The 20708-nt window shown below is 37.9% G+C and overlaps 1 protein-coding gene across 9 annotated transcripts in view; it reads left to right on the top strand.

Moving 5' to 3' along the window:
* The window catches only part of mecom (MDS1 and EVI1 complex locus), a 553785-nt gene that overhangs the window by 250743 nt on the left and 282334 nt on the right, over nucleotides 1–20708 (top strand). For 7 of the 9 annotated variants that reach the window (XM_051921892.1, XM_051921868.1, XM_051921863.1 and 4 more), the window contains exons 2-3: nucleotides 6422–6551; nucleotides 7127–7464. In XM_051921892.1, the coding sequence (XP_051777852.1) occupies nucleotides 6431–6551; nucleotides 7127–7464 (459 nt within the window). In that variant the 5' untranslated portion in view covers nucleotides 6422–6430. The remainder of the gene's footprint in view (nucleotides 1–6421; nucleotides 6552–7126; nucleotides 7465–20708) is intronic. The other 2 variants (XM_051921896.1, XM_028794623.2) reach the window with 2 other exon arrangements.

Genomic DNA, 20708 nt, shown 5'->3' with positions numbered 1-20708 from the left:
ACTAGACAGCTCTGAGATGTGTTTTTTAAGAAGAATGTTAAAACGTCTTGGATAGATAAAGTAGCAAATAAAGGAATATTATAGAGAGCACAGGTGAAAAGACATGTACTTAGTGAGATAAAGAATAGACAATTAAAATATTTGGGACAAATCATCGGAGCTGAAGACACTGAAAGTGTCGCATTGCTGTTTACAATCCAATGGATGAGAGCAGGAGGAAGGCAAAGAAACACTTTCAATGGAAACTACTGTGAGGTAATTGGAGAATAACGTGGCAAGGGCAAAAGACAGAAGACCACGATGCACAGCGTCGGGCATTTCCCTTATGAGAGAGAGTGAGAGAGAAAAGTAATGGTGCCAAAGAGTGATGCCACTGGGGAACAATTTTTGTTTCCCAAAAGAACAATCCATATGAGGGCTCCAGAAAGAATATTTATTTATTTAGATCCTTAACAGATTCCCCAGATGGACAGGAATAGATACTGTGATTAAGGATTTCTACATATGGGTTAATGACTTTAAACCTTTATAATAATACAGACTAAGTTCTGATTAAATCGATCTGTCCTATCCTGCTAACTATATAGCGTACTGAACATTAAATATTTCAGTTTGTCCACATATTAGGAACCATTTTAAAGCCCAACGAGTCAATTTCATATGCAAAGAACCCTTCTTAGAATGACGTAGTTCTTGGAAAGCAGTGGTTCAAGGACAAACCGCACAACCCAGTAAATTACCATTTTAGAACCATGATATGTAAGAGTCTTGCCCGGTTTACATTTGCTGATCAGCGTTATCTGGACAACGAGAAACCAGATTACCATTGGAAAGGGTAATTGGCTGTGTGTAGAAAACACGTTTTCAATGGAATTTGAGCTCGCATGTCTTGGCTTCTCTTGTCTGTCCATTGCATTACTTGTAAAGAAGAACACTTTTTTAACCCGGGTTATAAACGTCCAGTCAAACTAGTTTGCAGTGGTCTTGTAACTTAAGCTCTGAGGCTCAACATAAAAAAACGAGACTAAATGAACAAAGCGTCCTTTTTACCTATTTCTAAAAATAGCTTTTTAAAATTGTAAAGCAAGAAGAACTTTGCATTCTTTTAGAATGCGGGCCAAGTTAGAAAATGAAAACTGATCGACTTGGTTAAACTGAAGCGGAAAAAATCTTTTCGAAAGGCCATATATAGAAACGAGATGACTTGTTAGGTTGTTAGACCAGTACGAGCGAGTGTGCCATTGCCTGGCGTCACTTTCACAATTGGTTATGGCATCTTGCACTGTTCGTGCTGCTGTGAGAAGCCCCGACTCCTCTCCAGTTGATTTGCAGGTTGGGAAAGACTCTAGTCTCCTCGCGATCCAACACAAGATAAAGCAGATTTAGAAAATGCATGGATGGATGGCAAATGTGTGCATGGTGGACGGATGGCTTGGTTGAATTAATACCCTAAAGCCGCTAAATCCAAATCAGGATCTATCCCGGGAACATTGGATTCAAGTCTGGAGGCAGCATGAAACCGGCCTCCAGACAACACAAGGACCCACCATAGTACAATTTATAGCCGCCAGTTAAACTACAGTACGACTCAAGTTTATAGGAATGTGGCACTGAAACCGGAGTTCCCTTTAGAAGCCCCACGCTAACACCAGAGAAGGTTCAGACCTCATATGAGCAAAGTCATGGCGAGGAACTGGAACCCAGGCCCTAAGATCGATGAGGCAGAGGCGTTAACTACTGCGCCATCATCATTTCACTGAAATTATTTTTCATTAAAAAAAGACTGACTTATCGTAAATAAGCCCATCCCAATTCGGAATGTGCTTAATTTAATGATGTATTACATCCATCCATCCATCCGTTTTCCAACCCGCTGAATCCGAACACAGGGTCACGGGGGTCTGCTGGAGCCAATCCCAGCCAACACAGGGCACAAGGCAGGAACCAATCCCGGGCAGGGTGCCAACCCACCGCAGTGATGTACTACATGAGTTAGAAAATATGAATAGCCTGAAACATTAAAATGTGGGCTTCGGTTTAAATGATTGATGTCTAAATATTCTCGATTGTTATAAAATATGTCATTTTCATCTTCTAGATCCCTAGCAAAGGGTCAAAAATCAGGTAAAAAATCATATCTGTAATCACTATATAGTTTAAGACGTTACCCCATGTGCTTATGTTTCAAACGTTTCATTGTTAACCTTCCAGAGAGTGACGCGCTTGAACCATCAAAAAATCAAATATCAATAATATCATATTTGTGACCAGCAACCTTGAAATAACACAATATTACACTCCACGTGCCTATATTACTCATCCCCCTTTTTTCTTTCAAATTTTGTGTAAAGGGATAACTTTAATCCCTCGGATGAACCCTGGGGTCGATTGATGTGGCATGCACAACCTTCCAGTCCTTCTGATCATTTCTGACGAAGACACACGTAAGGATGTAACTTCTTGCACAGAATATGGTCCAAAAAATAACATAAACACGAGGGGTTTTCGGTTGTATAGGGGCAAAATAGGGGGAAACACCAAAACGTTTGACGTTTTGCATAACTAAACATCAAGACGAGTCGAATGGTATAGTATCTGTGAGGATTTCCTTATACGAGAAAAAATTAAAGTGAGTTCAAAGAGTTCGAAAGTAATAAAAGCGAAAAAGAATTGCTCGTCAAAGTCAAATCACACCACCTCAATTGCAACAGAAAATGCAGTTTCAAATTCAGTTTGAGTTAAAAAGGCTATGGTTTAGTTTCAGCAAGATAGTTACCTTAGTTAAAATTCTCTGAATATTTCTGTTAAGTTACAATTTAATAAACACATTTTAGCATCGGACTTAAACGTACGCAGAATACGCGATTACAAAATGCGCAGTTTTCTTTTATAGGGAACTATTAATGATCTTTCATGCACTTAGAAAGGAGTATATGAAATAAAGATTGATTAAGTGGACAAAGCAGACTTGACGAAAATGAATCTGAATTACTGGCATCTGGTTACGGTCCTTTCCTCCACTCAGTGATACTATGCAAAAATAAAGATTGACTTATTGACGGAACAATGCACACCTATTGACCTGCAATTGACGACTGTCACAGTGCGAAAGACGACAAATAAAAATTAAGTAATCAGCTAGAAGCTACTGTATAAGCGCGTATTTGATGCACTTCTGTGAAAGGCGCTACATAGACAGTGTGACCCACCGGTTTGCTCAGTTCACTTCATTTCAGATAAGCATTTGTTGCTGCTTTGGCAAGCCTCGACGGTTTCTTCTCGCACAGGCACGCGTAATTCTGCCGGGCTGCCAGCGTTGGTAAGAAAGTTCAAATAGTGGCATCGACCCTTCCCTTTTGTAATAATTAACCTTTTGCTACGGGCTTTCCTTTGAAGTTTGGTCTTGTTTTTATAATAAATAACAATGCTGGATAGAGGAAAGGGAAACATAAAAACTCTTATGGGGCTTGTTGGTTGGCGAGCCCAGTCGTTCGGGTGTGATTCTTCAGGTGACATCATTGTTTTATTTATTGCTCCTGACCCCGCCGCGTGTGCGTCCCGTCAAATTCCTCTTCTTTTCCCCAGAAGGAAATACAAACGGGAGGGCGAAGTGAACGCATCGTTTGAATCAGAAGAAAGATGTACATAAATAACGTTCTCTGTAAGTCCCGTTGCACTTTTTTTTGCAAGAAACTCTGGTAGTATGTTTAATTCCGAATGTACTTGACTTGCAATAAAAACATTTCATACCTGCAGGGAATACAGATATCATAAACGGATCGAAAGTGAAGAAAATTAACTGTTAAATTAGGGCAGAATTGTTAAAAAAAAAGAAAAGTAACAAAAGGTACTAAATACCATCAAAGAATTCCAGGAGTTAAAATGATCTGTTGATCCATTTCCACAACCTGCTTTTGCCCATTTCAGAGTTCGGGAACTGGGGGCCTCACCAGCAGCATCCTGCAAAGATAAAAATAAACATGTGTTAGAACAGTTGGAATAGTCATTTGTCATAACAAATGCATCTTTAGGCTAGGGAAAGACAGGATGCGATATACCAAGAAAAATCTAATAACCATTGGGAGAACTTCAAAACTGCACAGTCATGGACCACACCAGAATCTGATCTTGGTCATCCCCGGCTGTGAGACAACCGTGCTAAATACTATCAAACTGCACCACCCAGTAAAGTCATTAAAATGAACATTTGGAATTAATGTTTTAAATAATCATCTAACACACATGGGTGGTGCAGTAAGTATTAATAATAGGTGATTAAACTTATATAGTGCTTTTCTAACCTACTCAAAGCACTTTACACAGACAGAGGGGGACCACTTCAACTACCATAAACGTGCAGCATCCACCTGGACAATATGACAGCAGCCATTCCTGAGCTAGTAGGCTCACAACACATTAGCTATTAAATGGTGAAATGGCGAGAGAGATAGTTACCCAGTAAGGGGCAGTGGATGATTAGGGATCCAGAATGACCAGGCCTAAGTGGGCAATTTAGCATGGACATTGTGAAATGCCCTAGTCTTTTCAGAACTTTTCATTACCTCAGGGAGTCACAACCTTGGTTTTATATCTCATCCATAGGGTGGTGCCAGTTTCTGCAGCACAGTGTCCCCATCAGTGCATTGGGGCATTGGGATCTACACAAAGACCCCAGGGAAAGTGCCCCCTGCTGGCTTCCTCAATACGTCTTCCAGGAGCAACCCAAGCTTGTCCTAGGTGGTCTCCCTTCCAAGTACTGGCTGGGCCCAAACATGCTTAGCTTCATGTGAATTACCTGTTCTGAAGTGAAGGTGGTAGCACTGGTGCCTCATGGATCTTGCTTCCTGGGTTTGAATCCCTTTGTCTGCTTAGATTTTGCACACTTTCTTCTTGTCTAAATGAGCTTTCCTTTGGGTTCTGTAGTTTTCCTCCCACATCCTCAAAGGCATGCTGTTAATGCTGACTGGTGATATCAAACTGTGTTAGCATGAGTGTGTTGTGTACAAGAGTAGGCTTTTTTCCTGTCTTACACACAGAATTTTCAGGGTAGCCAGTGGCCCAGTGCAATTCAGAATTGGGTTAAATGGGTTTGAGAATGTAATGCTATGTTATAATATATATACGTAAATATATTCTCAAAACCGTTTAATCCAGTTTAGGTTCATGGAAAGCAGAGCCTATCCTGACAACACTGGTTGGAAGGCTGGAATCCATTCTTGGAATTGGTTCATTGTACGGCTGAGACACATACACTGCCACCCCATGGGTCCAAATGAGCGTGGCCAATTCAACTGAACTGTGTGTCTGTAGAATGTGGGATGAAAACCAGTCAGATAAAGAGAAAATGTGCAAACTCCATTAACACAAGGGTGAGGCTCTGAATTTAAATCCTGGATGCTGGATCCATGGGGCATCAGCTCTAACCACTGCACCACCAAGCATTAGTATACAGTTTGATGAAAGTCTATTTGAGGCATGTTACCTTTCTTATAAAAGGTGTTTAGGAATAAGAGATACGACAGCATAATGGTAAACATCATGACAGAATGTAAATTCTCAGGCTGTTGTTGAGGTTCAACGAATGAATCAATCAAGCTGCCAAGTAGCTGATTGGTTGGTTGAGTAATTGTTTATGGGATTACATTCTAATTGAGAAATTGGTTATGATGAAAGCCCATATACTCTGCCACTGAGATCAGAGAGTTCCGCTTCCTTGTTGACTAGAGAGCATTTGGTCCATAGCTGTTGGAAAGTTTCAGGTGATTATCCTCAGTGCCCTTCCTGATTGAACTTCTCAGATTATTGTGATTGTTTCATTAGGAGAGCATCTCTGATAATTCAGGTAGTTTCATTAGCTCTTGCTGTTTGAGTTTGCTGATTTTTGTCTAGTTCCTGTATCGCTTTAGCACATTAAGGGCCATGGTGTCATGTACGACAGGTTCTGTTTACATGATGTGTTATAGTAATTATTAGTTTGATTCAGGGCATTGAGTGGTGGGTGGGGTCACAGATGTACTCACTTCTGAACAGATAAACATCCATGGACAAAGACATTTACTTAACCTGTGATTTAGGAAGACCTGAGCTGCTTCCTCTCCTTGTGCTGAACCTACAGGGTGTAAAATGGGATTATCATGGAATGTATCAGTTTTCTCAGGATTTTCAATGAATATGTGATATTTTATCATTTTCAACTGCTCACCTCTTGCAGTGCTTTTACTCTCTGGATTATAGAGGCAAGTTTCAACCTGCAGATCACCATTGTGATATATAACATTTCTCTATGTGCATATAAATCCATGCATTCTGAATAGGCTTTATTTTATCCAAAAATGATTTTTTACTTGTAAGCATTTTTTCTCATGCATTCCATCCCACATCCCTTGATGAAAGAACAATTTAATTTCTCATCACTCTTCAGCACACAGACATGAAACATTTAGTATCTTCAAGGTGTCCAACTGTGTATATGGTTTGGCCAAAAGAATGCCTGCAACATGGCGCCTACCTCTTTTTTCTTCTACAATATGGAAAAAATAATAACATTAAAAGTGAGTCTAATAAACAATAAACTGTTTTAGAGGAACATATATATACATCTTTTGAGGTGTTTTAATTATTCGATTTCAGAAAGCAAATGCACATTGGAGCTATACTTAATTAAACACTGGGGACTTTCTAGCATTTCTTGGGGTATGTGTGCTGATTTTTGTGCTTTACTGTCATTATATGTTGAAAAATTACTTTGTGTAGGAAATTTTGCAAATGATCAATATTCACTTTCAGAATTCTCCCAATGTATTAATTCACAATTTACTTCAATTAGTTGATAACAATTGCTAGAATTTTTTTTTCTTTTTCTTTTTATCTATTCAGCTTTAAGTTTAGATACCTAATATGACCTTTGCTACAAATAGTCTGGCAGTAGTGATGCTGGAAACTTCTACAAGTTACTTTTCCCCTCAATAAGCATTTTTTCCATGTTAAGTCTAAAGAAAGTCAGAAGATATCCTTGGACCTCTTGAGTGTAGGGGATTGACTACTATATTGAATTTTTGTAAAAACCGTGTTTATTGAAACCATAAACTGAGCAGGCCCTGTTAACATGTTGTTGTTATCATTGCAGATGATTCTGGACTGTATGATGACTATCCAGAGGCTGTTTTAGAAGATACAGCAGAATGTGACAGACAGCTGTCCCAGCATACACTTACTGTTGAGGACTTGACCTCACCTACCACTTCCAGTGATGATTACACAGCCAAGGAGGCCTCGTCTTACCTAACACCCATATACATTCCAGATGACCTGCCAGTTCCCCCAGAAGTTGAACTTCAGGAGTCAAGCATTCCTTTAGCAGGATTAGGAGTATGGGCACAAAGAAAGATTGAAGCTGGAGAAAAGTTTGGCCCTTATGTAGGTGAACAACTTTCTGCATTGAAAAATTCAAATCTTGGCTGGGAGGTAGGAATAACAGCATAAACACGATTTACAGTTAATGAATTGCTGATCAAAAAGGCAGATATCTATCTATCTATCTATCTATCTATCTATCTATCTATCTATCTATCTATCTATCTATCTATCTATCTATCTATCTATCTATCTATCATATGCTGCAATATTATATTGCCATACAATAACTGTGTATTATGTGTTTCTAAAGATGAAAATTTTATTCAAAGATTACATATAAGTTCAGATAAAAGAGTGATAGAAGTACAGATATTTTTCTAATTGAGGTTTTAGATTTCTTTGACCTATGCGTGTGTAGTATAACTAAAAAACTTGAAATCTGATCATTGGCTAGCATGTTAAAAATCGTGTTTTTCATACTTAAATTTTTGAATTCCTAACCAAATGCGTTAACAAGATTAAAATAAAATGTAATAAATCTAACTTTATCACATTTTAAGACCAAAGCAGAACATTATCTAATCACGTATTGGTTAGTTAAAGCAAAAAATCGAACAAGGGTCACAGGACAAGGCTAAAGGTCAGTGGTGTCTACAGTTTGTCACATTGGCTTTTACAGCAAGGAATCAACAAATCAGACTAATTGTGAATAGAAAACTAGAAATTAGTAATGGTATGTGAAGAAAAAAAACTAATTTTTTATTTATGTTTTCATATTATGTGTTCAGCAAATGGCAAAAATGACCATCAGTATAATGAGAGTGTTTATACATGTAAATTTAATTTGTTTAAGTATTTGCTAAAAAATAAATGTGTTACTAGAACATTAATTTGCAGAAATCTTATATCATATTTATTTTAATATTTTAACTTATCAGTAAGATAGCATCTGAAGAAACCATACTGTATCATTATGTTTAATTATGGCAGTGACAGGCAACTGTAATTCTTTCCATTAAGTAAATAAGATGTAAAAATTTATTATGGAGTGCCACATTATTCAGGAGGGGGGTTTTCAGTGATGACATCTTTGCATTAAAATATGGTAAATGCTATTAAGAGCAACAGTCAATATGCCAATATGCAGAGGCCTGTTAAAATAAAATTGATTTGGTAAATGTAAGCAAGATAGATCTGTTTGCTTTCATCATCAGTTCTGAGTGGGAGACCAGGTGATGTCACCAACCAGGGAGCGATAAAGATGCAGAACCATCTGGAGAGCTGGGTGATGGATGGGCAACTGGTTTTGGGTTTGTGACAATCCTGTGGTAGTTTGTCACTCAGGATGCCATGCCTAATAACTTCTCAAAACCATCATAATAAATTTCTTTGCTTTAGTAATATAGAAATGGCGAGTTATGGATGCAGCCTCCCCTGCAAATAAAAAAAGAGAGGGATGCAGCTGTCAGCAAGTTATTTCCGCTAGCTTATATTCACTTCTATTTAAGGTACAATAATAATTATATTAACCATCATCATTATGATGGTACATTCCATCTCACCAATGGCAAGTTCCAGTAATCTGTCAGAACCAATAATAATAATAAAAGTAATAATGATGATTATTATTATTATCATCATTTTATAATTATAATGGTCATTGAAATATTTGATATGGTGAAATGTTTAGTTATATTAATATCAACTGAAATGCAAAAACAAACACGTATAATTTTCTCACTATTCTTCTGTAACTTTAGTCACACTTCCCAATACCACTCTTGTGCTGTTATATGAGTCTGTATGCCATTTTAGATTTTCTGTCATTACATAAAATGTACTGACATTGTACAAGATTTTTTCCAGGGCCAAAGAGTCAAACCATTCTGTCCAAACTGCAGAAGCTTATGATTTTCATTTAGAGTGAAGATGGGAAAAGCGGTAACCTGAGAGAAACACATTAAAATTGTATAATCCCAATTTTGTTAGCCTCTTTTCCTGGGTGGGACACTGTGGTAACCGGTCAAGTAAATTAAGATAAATTTGTCTAACTCCAGCAATAGTTTCTAATAGTGCAGCATTACCATCTTAAATAGAGCCCATATAATGACATTCCAGTAGCTATGTATTAGACACATATGACCATGAAACTGACACCTCGATGATGTCATGAAATAAATTATACTAAAAAAAAAGTATAATAATGTATACTCTGAACCAAAATAAAACAGACATTTATAAAAAAAACTAATCAAGAACGAAACACTTCAGTTCCTAACATGAATTTGTAATTGTAATATTATAGTTTGGTGCTATGTTTGTCAACGTTCAAGTCAGAGTTTGCCAACCACTTAGACATTTCATTCCATGGTCAGGGGTAGCAGTTTATTCAAAGTGGTACCAAGAATACAGTATACATGTATACAAGAAAAGCAACTCAAATGGTTCAGTCATGGTTGATTATGTTTGTCAAAATGTAATGAACATGTTTTTTGCAGTATGAGCATCTGACACAGCAGCTCAAACAAGGGAACACTAAGCTGAAGGTTCTTGGTTTAAAAGCTGAGATTGACAAAGTAACCATTATCTTAGCAGACCGATAAATTCAAAGTTTGTGGGCCTTGCAGCCAAAGGTTCTTTCTCCTAGAACAACTGTGTATATCCTATGATTTTTTGGAACCTACAGTATATCCTTTTATCACAGTGTACACTCTGGAGGGCATGTTGTGGTCGAGGATTCATTTTGGATGAAAGCTATTAAGGTTATATGCTTAGCTTCATTGACATTAACCCCCACATGTGTTTTTTACTTAGACCACTATGAAAAAAACGTCCCTAAGTGATTCTCAGGTGGAAAGACAAGTAAGACGTTAGCCTTCTATGCTCTGCTCACAATGCAGTAACTGTTGTTCATGTCAAGGAAAATCTGAAAGTCACTAAAGCTTACTCTGTGGTGGCCTGAAATAACACAATGGGCAGTGTCATGCGGATCATCCACTGATATTCTATCTTCGTATATACAAGCAACAAAAAAGCAAAAGCGTGAAAAGAAACACGCTTCCACTGCTCTGATTGAAATATTGAGCTGTATTTTGTTGACTGTTTCAAAACATATCACACAAAGGATGTGTAATAGCTCTGCATCAGTACATCAGTGGCCACTACACAAAACTTTTCTACCGTATTTATGTAGATGTTTTGGTGTTAACATGTTTCTATTACACATTCTATTACACTATTCTTTATTACACTATTCTTGATGAAAAAAAATCAGCCTTTTTGGCTTGTTTTCTGTGGGTAAGCATAAGGCTAGGGATGCTTTTGAGTGGTACAGGTTGTCACCACAAATCTGTAGACTTATCCAGTCTAGTTCAAAATTTAAAATATCATAAATTAATTTCTATGAATGTTGGGCTGAGGTAATTTAACAAATAAATTTTTAGTTGCATTCTTATATAACACGCAAAGCTCATATTGTCATAGTCCATGTCTATCTGCCCGTCAGTCTGTCCGCATAAAACAACTCAGCCCCTTCATGGACCAATTCTGTTGAAACTTAGCACACTTATTCTTCAAGGAAATTTATTAAGATGGTTCAATTTTCATTGAGATATCTTGAACAGATTGAGCTGTACACAGCTTTAAAATTTCAAAATCTCCCATTGCAAAGCATTGGTGAATTTGCAAGTCGACTGCATGCGTGGGTAGGAAGTGACTGCCCCTGGCTGCTTGCACACCTGTACATCAGCCATTGTTTCTGCTAATATGAAGTCTTCCCAGTGGCTTGAGTGCACACAGAAGAGAAGCAGTGCCTCAGCATCTCACTCCACCAAATTCTTTAAGTTGTAACAGGCAACTTAAATTATTTTCCAAACAATAAAAGTTTAAAATAAAATCACAGAAAACATAAGGTTATCTAGATATGAATATAGTATCCTGTGTTATGTACACCACTGTGCATACGGCAAATAAAAATGTACTTAGTATTTACCTTACACTAAACCAACCTCACTGCTCCATTATCTGCAGTATATAATGACTCACTATTTTACTGATACTGTAATATACTAATATGACAAGACGCCCAGATTTCCAGCTATGCAACCAGATAAATAACTAAAGAATATCAAAATGTCCCGGTTTTAATAGGCTCTCTGTCTACTAAGACATTGCTCCACTGACACAAGCATCCTCACACACAACATATAAATAATAGTGCAGTCAAAACTCTGAAGGGGATTGCTTACTTAAGAACTTGTGAGGAATTTTTACAGCTTCGTGAGGACGACTAAGAAGCAGACAAAAACAGACAGCATTTCTATTCATTTGTTTCCACTTCAAGCACGTTGTGGGCTCCTATGCATTCATTTGTTGAAGTGCTTTTTTTCCATTCCCTGATCCCTTTCTGATGACGATGAAGTAAAGCAGCCATTAAATTAACAATGGACTTTATGCATGGGCACACATATTATACAAGTGTCCTGGTTTGGGACATTGAAAATCTGGTCACCCCATAATTTACCAGCAGTGTGATACCTTCACCTAATATCCATAATGGTCATTGGCTGAAATTCAATTAGATAGATAGGTAGATAGATAGAGAGATAGATAGATAGCCAGATAGATAGATACTGTAGATACTTTATTAATCCCAAGGGGAAATTCACATACTCCAGCAGCAGCATACTGATACAAAAAACAATATTAAATTAAAGAGTGGGCGGCACTGTGGCGCAGTGGGTAGCGCTGCTGCCTCACAGTTAGGAGACTTGGGTTCGCTTCCCGGGTCCTCCCTGCGTGGAGTTTGCATGTTCTCCCCGTGTCTGAGTGGGTTTCCTCCGGGCGCTCCGGTTTCCTCCCACAGTCCAAAGACATGCAGGTTAGGTGGATTGGCGATTCTAAATTGGCCCTAGTGTGTGCTTGGTGTGTGGGTGTGTTTGTGTGTGTCCTGCAGTGGGTTGGCACCCTGCCCGGGATTGGTTCCTGCCTTGTGCCCTGTGTTGGCTGGGATTGGCTCCAGCAGACCCCCGTGACCCTGTGTTCGGATTCAGCGGGTTGGAAAATTGATGGATGGATGGAAATTAAAGAGTAATAAAAATGCAGGTAAAAACAAACAATAACTTTGAATAATGTTAACGTTTACCCCCCCAGGTGGAATTGAAGAGTTGCATAGTTTGGGGGAGGAACGATCTCCTCAGTCTGTCAGTGGAGCAGGACAGTGACAGCAGTCTGTTGCTGAAGCTGCTCCTCTGTCTGAAGATGACACTGTTTAGTGGATGCAGTGGATTCTCCATAATTGATAGGAGCCTGCTGAGCATCTGTCGCTCTGCTACAGATGTCAAACTGTCCAGCTCCATGCCTACAATAAATAGAGCCTGCCTTCCTCACCAGTTTGTCCAGGCGTGAGGCGTCCTTCTTCTTAATGCCGCATCCCCAGTACACCACCACGTAGAAGAGGGCACTCGCCACAACCATCTCGCCACAACCATCTTACCAACTTACCAGGTATTATAATTTACCTCTCACTTCCATTATTTCCTAATATTATTATTAACATTTGTCATAACTTAGCTTTGCAAGTCCCATTTCATGAAAATTACTATGGACAGACATGCTCAGGCACAGCAAGGAATTACAAAAGGGTTTTATTTATTTAGGTTATGTTAATTGGTGCTTGCAAATTGTAACTGTTTGTAAATATGGTGTGTGTGTTGTGTTGTTATCTGTGTGTGTCAGTGAGATTGGTCCCTGTGATGGACAAGAGTCCTTTCCAGGCCAGTTTTCAGCCTTTTGCTTACTGGTATAGCCTCTGACTCCCGCAACCATGACAAAGATTGAGAAGGAACTGATCTACTGGAATCAGTACATTATGGGCTACAGTTCCTGCACAGTCTTTGAATGCACCTGAGAATTATGCCGTGCATACATTGTCTAACTTGTTTTATTTGTCAAACTAGGGGGCTTCGCCCCCTGCTCGCTTCGCTCGCCAACCCCTGGTGTTGGGAAATTACAAAGAGCGTGATGTATGAATGAGATATAGCATAGTGTGAAGGTGTAGATGACGCAGATAGGAAGCAAACAATAAAGTGTTTGGCATAGTGTAAAGGTTTATTGGAAAATTTCTTTGTAAACAACATTAGTAGTAAAGATGGTGTCTTGTCCTTGAATGAGTTTTCCTTGGCATGGAGCACTTATGACCTTAACTTTAACGTCAGATGAACGTCGAACTTGTGAGAAGGCCACATAAAGTTGTCCATGTACAAAAACGGGCTCAGATAGGTAGATGCCAACCTTGTCCATGGTTTGTCCTTGTGATTTGTTGATGGTCATGGCAAAGGCAGGTTTAATGGGGAATTGTTTCCGTTTAAGTGTAAAAGGTAATTCCAGGTCAGAACTTGTAAGGTCAATTCTAGGAATTAGAACAGTATTGTTAGCATGTGATCCTGTAAGAACTGTTGCTTGAATAACATTGTGTGTTATGGTGTAGACAACTAAACGTGTACCATTGCATAAACCCTGTTTAGTGTTAAGGTTTCTTAATAGCATGATTATTGTTCCGTTTTTAAGGCTAAGACTGTGTTGTGGTAATCCGGCTGGGTTAATAGTGTTCAAATATTCTAAGGGGAAATTAAGATGGTCATTGTCGTCATTAGAGTAAACTTTGTTAGAGCTTAGAAAGAGGTGTGACTCTCCAGGAAGTAATGAAATGACCTGGTTATTAATGTGATCAACAGTAATATTTTTTGGACATAATATAGTTCGTTGTGTTAAAAGGGGTATTTGGTCTAATGAGCCCGCTGTTCCAAATATCTCCATAAGTAAGTTGTCGCAGATAAAGGGTTGAGGAATTGTAATAATATCTGGGTGAAGTCCATCTGTATTGGTGAGTGTACAATGTCCTAGTTGTAATAACCAATTGTTATATTCGGGATCTGGACATCGCATGTTTTGTATGAAGTGTATCTTTTGAAAGCAATGCCAACTGTACGCGTAACATTTTTTGTTCCGCGGTTTTAGAAGCGGGTTGTAGGCGCCGACGTGAATTTTTTTTTTTGATGCGGGTTCGTGTTTGTGGTCCCGTTACTCGAGCCGTCTAGTTTTGTACCCGTGATCGTGAATTGATGACTTGTTTGATCTTTATCGTTAGGAATATGGATAAGTAATAAGGAGGATCGAACTCACTGTTAATATGCGGACTGTTCGTTTCTTCGTATTATCACCAATCAGGTCTCTTGCCTGTATATGTATTGTAGTTCAGTCTCTTGTTGTTTATGTATGACGTTGTCGCGTATTTTAAGGTGGACTGAATAATAGCTGAGCGCATGGTATGTGGAGCAATAGCTAAGCACTGTCTAAAATCTACTCCTAATAAAAGTACCTTTCCTCCAAAGGGAATATTATTATTCATCAATGCAATGCCAATTGTCCGCGTATTTTAAGGTGGACTGAACAATAGCTGAGTGTATTGCAAGTGGAGCAATAGTTAAGCACTGTCTAAAATCTCCTACTAATAAAAGTGCCTTTCCTGCAAAGGGAATATTATTATTCATCAACGTTTGTAGAAGTTTATCAATGGTGTTGAGTAAGTGACTGGATGCCATTGTACATTCATCTATAATTAATAGTGTGGCAAGACGGATGTCACGTGCATTGTTACTGTTCATTTTCATAGTGGATACCGATGTTTCTGTGATTGGGACCGGTATTTTGAATAAGGAGTGACATGTGTTTTTGGAGCCGAGACATTTTTTCTTCCGCGGTTTCAGAAGCGCATTGTAGGTGCCGACGTGATTTGTGCATATTTGCGTTCTTGATTTGTTTCAGGGTGCACTGTTCCAATGCGATGTAATATTTGTCTACATACTCGAAAGCAGTATGGGCCATTGCCTTTTGGTGACCTGATATTTACTCCGGTAGATGCAAAATCAAATGAACTATTGTAGGATGTAATGCAGTTCATAAAGTTTTTACTTTCAGGTACTTCGTTAGTTAGAAGCTTCTGTAGATATGCAGGATATGAATGTAAAGGAGGCAGTGTAATTTGACCCTTTTGACAACAACGTGTAAATTCATTACTTGTATTGCCATTTGTTTCTTCAGGGAAGTTAAGTGAATGACAATGATTGCAAATGACATTCATTAATCCCAATGAATTTTCATGAATAGTGGATTTATTATTGAACGCGTTGTCAGCTAACTGGCGCAATCGTTAGTGTGGTCGTGGGTCTGAATCATCCTTTTTGTGTACGTTTCGCGTGCTATGTCCGTAGTCTGTCCCGTTTCGTGTCCAATGGGCTTTGTGTGGCGCTCGCGGCTTCTTTTTTTTTGTGTGCTGGGGGCTTGTTGCCTGAGTTTTTATTTCTGTTAGTGGAGGGGGTGTTTGTGTGTTGTGGGGCTGAATCGTCCTTTTTGTGTGCGAACCGTTTCGTGTGCTATGTGGCGCCTGCGTGTGACTCCTTTGTTTTTGGTGTTCTAGGGGCGCGTGGCCTCATTTCTTATTTCAGTTACTGGAGGGGGGCTTTCGGTGTCGTGGGTCTCAATCCTCTTCTTTGTGTGTGTCCCGTTTCGTGTGCAATGGCTTCGTGCGTTTACTTTGCATTCAATCTGGCCGTTTTCCGTTGCTCAGAGGAGGGTTGGGGGGCTGGGGGGGGGGGGTTTGTGGGGCGCCTGCGCAGTATGTCTTTTGCGTCCACGGCCCATGGCCGATGTCCCTACGTCCATCCGGTTTACCATTCTCAGTTAGTAATATGGATGAGCAAGGTTTATATCCAGTTTCATGTATCAATTTGGAATAAACCTGTTTTGCACTGTCTTGTCCCATGATTTTCATTGCACCTGAGACCCAATCATTCTCTCATGGATAGTAAGCCCACACAGTGACTCTCCATAGCTTTTTGTGCCTAAGCCTGAACAGGGTGTACGGGTCTGCCAGCTACCCGTGCCAAGTCACTACCCAGGTCCTCTTCTATGAGTGTGTCTAAGTAGCCCTGATTTTCTTATTTTTTTGAAACAAAGTATAATTAAAATCAAATTCAAAAGGGCTCTTTGTGTTGATATATTGTTTAGAAAACACTCAATCCTATCAGGACCATACATTCATTTAAAAGTATAACAATCACAAAAACCTATTACCATGCCAATGTGAAAATCTTTGAATTTATCAAATTGTAAAGAAAATAAAATGTCTTGATGGGAAGTTTTTTGTTAAAGTAGTTGCAGGATTTAAACATTTGCAAAATAAACATTTCAATATAGAGAATACGTAAATACAGTACCTTGTACTGCATAACATCACAACTGATATAATGGCATTTAAGATTGTAGGCACCCAATAAGTCCTTAGCTACTTCAACAAACTATTAATCTCTTGTGCATGTTCATTTCTTCTGAGGCCTAGAGAAAAGCCAAGCAAAATGACACTTTTTATTGGCTAACTAAAAAGATTACAATATGCAAGCTTTCGAGGCAAATCAGGCCCCTTCTTCAGTTTTAGTTAGACAATAAAAGGTGTCATTTTGCTTGGCTTTTCTCTACATTTATAATGGCTAACACGGTACAACACCCTAGTACTTCTGAGTAGGGTGAGTTTAGGGTGAGTTTATGGCTGGTTATCTTAGTTGTTGGGATAAGCTGTGTCTCACTGTGAATAGTGTAAAACAGGTACTGAAAATTAACTAAACCAGCTGCTAAGGAGTTTCCTGCAAATTGGAGCCCTGGGGACTTTTAAATATTGAAATGAACCACAATCACTCAACAGAGATTGATCAGTTGGCTAGTTTAAATGGCTTCATCTTATGAAAACGTTTTCTTTTGTTTTATGTCTGGTACTGTATGCATAATTTTACAGGGATAAGTTAGGCATAAATTTTGTACTAAGATGCTGATCTATACCCTCAATTAAAGTATAATGATGAAAGTGATTCAGTAGAGCTGCAGTTGATGTTTGTGCCTGCTTTAAGCATGAAATGAGGGGTAGAGAGCTGCTATATTAGGACTAAACTCCATAAGAAATTTGTTAACCTATAGATTTGTATTTTCAAAGGAAATGCAAGACCATATTATGGTTTATTACTTTGACCCCATTTTCAATGTCCTCCTGTTCCATGTGGATTTTTGTAAAGATTCTTCAACCTGAAATGTCTTACCATCTCTTCTAGTTTGTGAAAGAGAGCCATTCACACTGTTATTTCAGTGAAGAGTGCCATTTCTCTTTTTATATGCCTAGGGCAGTCAGGTTCTGCCTTCTTGGGCTCCACATGCAGGAGGCAGGGCATAAAACACACAAAACTAATATATAGATGCTTAACATAATACACAATAGAAAAATATCCATTTATAATTATATTAATAAAGATCATAAATACAAAGAGAAAACAAAACCAACTACAATATTCATAACACAATATGGAAAACAATATTTAAATGTCAAAAATATTAAATAAACAAAAAATTCTCAGCCAGGGCAATAACCCCGGTTCTACCATAACATCATGTGCCACAAAATGTGGATACATTTGCTACTACAGACTTGATTTTATGTTGTAAATGTTTAATCTGATCACACAAATTAACAAACATATGCATATTATAACTGAAATGACATACAGTAAATAATAAAGTCAACTCACTGCAAATATTTGAAAAAGTCATGTCTCATTGTATTTAGTGCTATTTTGATATCAGCCTCACAGACAGACAAAAGTGTTATTGAAAATAAAAACTTAAAGAACCTACAGCCCAAAACTGTACTCAATTAGTCTTGCATTTCAATGTATGTGTTTTTTAAATTGTACTGCTTTGATCTGCTTACTGCAATTTGATCGTTTTGCTATTACTGGTCAATATATTGTTATGCAACTGCCTTCAGGTATCAGCATTTTCTTTATAAGTTATCATAATTCTGTGATTTGTTTCTTGCTGTAAGTATATATATCATTTATTCATTGTTTTATTAATTTACCGTTACAGTTCATTAATGCGTGTTTGCATTTATTGAGCTTATTGAGTTCACTTTCATTTCACTATTCACTTTGTGTGTTATTTCTTCCATGGAATGTTCATAAGCCTTTATTACTACAAGTAATTTTGCTTTACTCAGATCATCTTATGATTATCTGTCTCGGGGTCCTGTTGTTTTTTTTCCTATTTTTTACCTATTCTGTCCAAGTTATTTCTAAAATAATTAAACATTTTTGAACATGTTCAACAGTGTAAGCACTATTCTTGCACGGATTATAGAAAATAGTGAGATGTCTTTGTGAGAAATGTACTGAAAGAGCTTACATTTATCTTAAACCTTGACTTACACCTGGAACCCAATTTCTGTTTTCCTCAAGTCTCTCAAACCAAGCATGAGCAGCAGGCTCTGCTTATCAACTCCTGTGATCCTAGTTGCTGTAGTTTGCCCATAAAATATAGCCAGAAATACTGGGCATATTTTTAGTATGTTTCTTTGTTTTAATTTTCGGATTTCAAACCTTTTTTTGAGTATTTTTCAGATATTGTTTTTTTTTCTTTACTTTGGTCCATGCTTTTTTACAGTTATGTTCATGATGTTTTCTCACCTCCATGTTTTGTTTTGCTTTTTTTTTTACGTGGCTAACACCATATTGCCACTTTGCCTTTTATATATAACATGGTAGCATGTTATTTCAGTGTCCGAGTTTGTGGATATTCTGAAAAGGACATTCCCCATGTTTATTTTTCACTTTGGTTTCTGGCTTATGTATTGGGCTTTAGTGATAGGTATTATTTTATCATACTGGGTTTCTGACCCTTGTTTTGCTTTTTGACCTTGATAACTGTTGCATTTTCAGGTCCTTTTGAACTTTTAACCACCTGAGTCACTTGCTTTATGGTGTCAGAACAATCTATAGTCCATGGCCAGTCCACTGTTGTGCTAGGAAAAATAATCTAACATGAGAAAAGTGCAGGGACCAGAAGATGAGACGTGGTCAGAAATCAGGCAAATACCGTACCTGAGAAAGACAAAATACTAGCATTTGAACCTAATCTCAAACCAAAAATCAGAAGTGATGAAAAGTAGCTTAAGATCAGAAACTAGACAAATAAACTATGAAAAACACATCAACAAGATTTTTTAGGGTTGGTAACTGAAATGTCACACATGCTCATCTCTGGAACATTACAAGGGCAACATAACAACAAATAGTGGCAGCGATAAAGATGCAAATATGGAAACTATGTACAAATATACATTGTATATAAATTATAATTCAAAACACCACTGAAATGTTCAGAGTTGGCATGAATCAAAACCAAATTAGGCACCAAGTGGTTTAATAACATTTAACAAGTATATCACTAAAAATCAGAAACAGCAACAGATCATAACACTCACACAATACATAACAATTAATGCAAATTTTTAAAAATTGCTTTTATCAAAGGAAATCAAAGAAATTTGCACATTAACCTATAAACCAAATTTGTACAAAAATTAAAGGTTTACATGTCATTACCAGTATTCCTGAAAAGAAATGAACAAGAATTTATTTTGCTTGCTGTGAACTAGTTCTTTCACTCCTAAGTTGTCGGACAGATGGTTAAGACTAATAAAGGTCAACCCGTGTCATAGGCCTTATAATCAATTAGCTGTTTAAAGTGTGGCTTTTTGGCATGGGTGCATGGACATTGCACTGCCTTGTGGTATTTGCGTAGTTGCTTTACATTGCATCTCCCAAATGTAAGTACATGAATATAATTCTGCCATAGACAATCTATTACTGAACACTTATTTTGATTTTTAGGTTAAAAACCTGCTCCCCACTCCCAGTTGATGGTAAAATAGAAGTAACACCGCTTCACAGCTATAGCTTTTCAAAGATAAGGCCACAGGACCCCACACTGGAGAAGTTAGCTGAGAAAAAGTTGTTCCTGTACTGGCCTGCTACAATATTTCCACAAAGAAGTTGATTATTAATTAAATGAATCCATCCATCTTCATACCCACTTAATCCATTTTGAGGTCATTATGGCTGCAAGTTATTCCCTCAGGAACCAACCTGGGAAGCACAACAGTCCATTGCAGAGCACACACACAATTTACAAACAATAAATAACTAGCGCATGCCTTTGAAATGATGAAGATAAGCTGGAGTATCCAGACAAATAGACATGCAGACATGGAAAGAACAAACTAAACTCCACACAGAGAGTGAAAGAGTCAGCATTTGAACCCAGGACATTGGAGCTGTGAGGTAACAGTGGTAATTACTTCATCACACTGTTGCCCCTTATTCATTACAGATTTACAAAATGTTTCTGAAACTTCACAAATCTGATCATTTTCAAATCAATTTATTCAGTTAAGGATTGCTAATACCCCAACT

Source organism: Erpetoichthys calabaricus, chromosome 2, assembly GCF_900747795.2.
Source record: "Erpetoichthys calabaricus chromosome 2, fErpCal1.3, whole genome shotgun sequence".
Lineage (NCBI taxonomy): Eukaryota > Metazoa > Chordata > Cladistia > Polypteriformes > Polypteridae > Erpetoichthys > Erpetoichthys calabaricus.
This window is presented reverse-complemented; position numbering and strand designations above follow the sequence as displayed.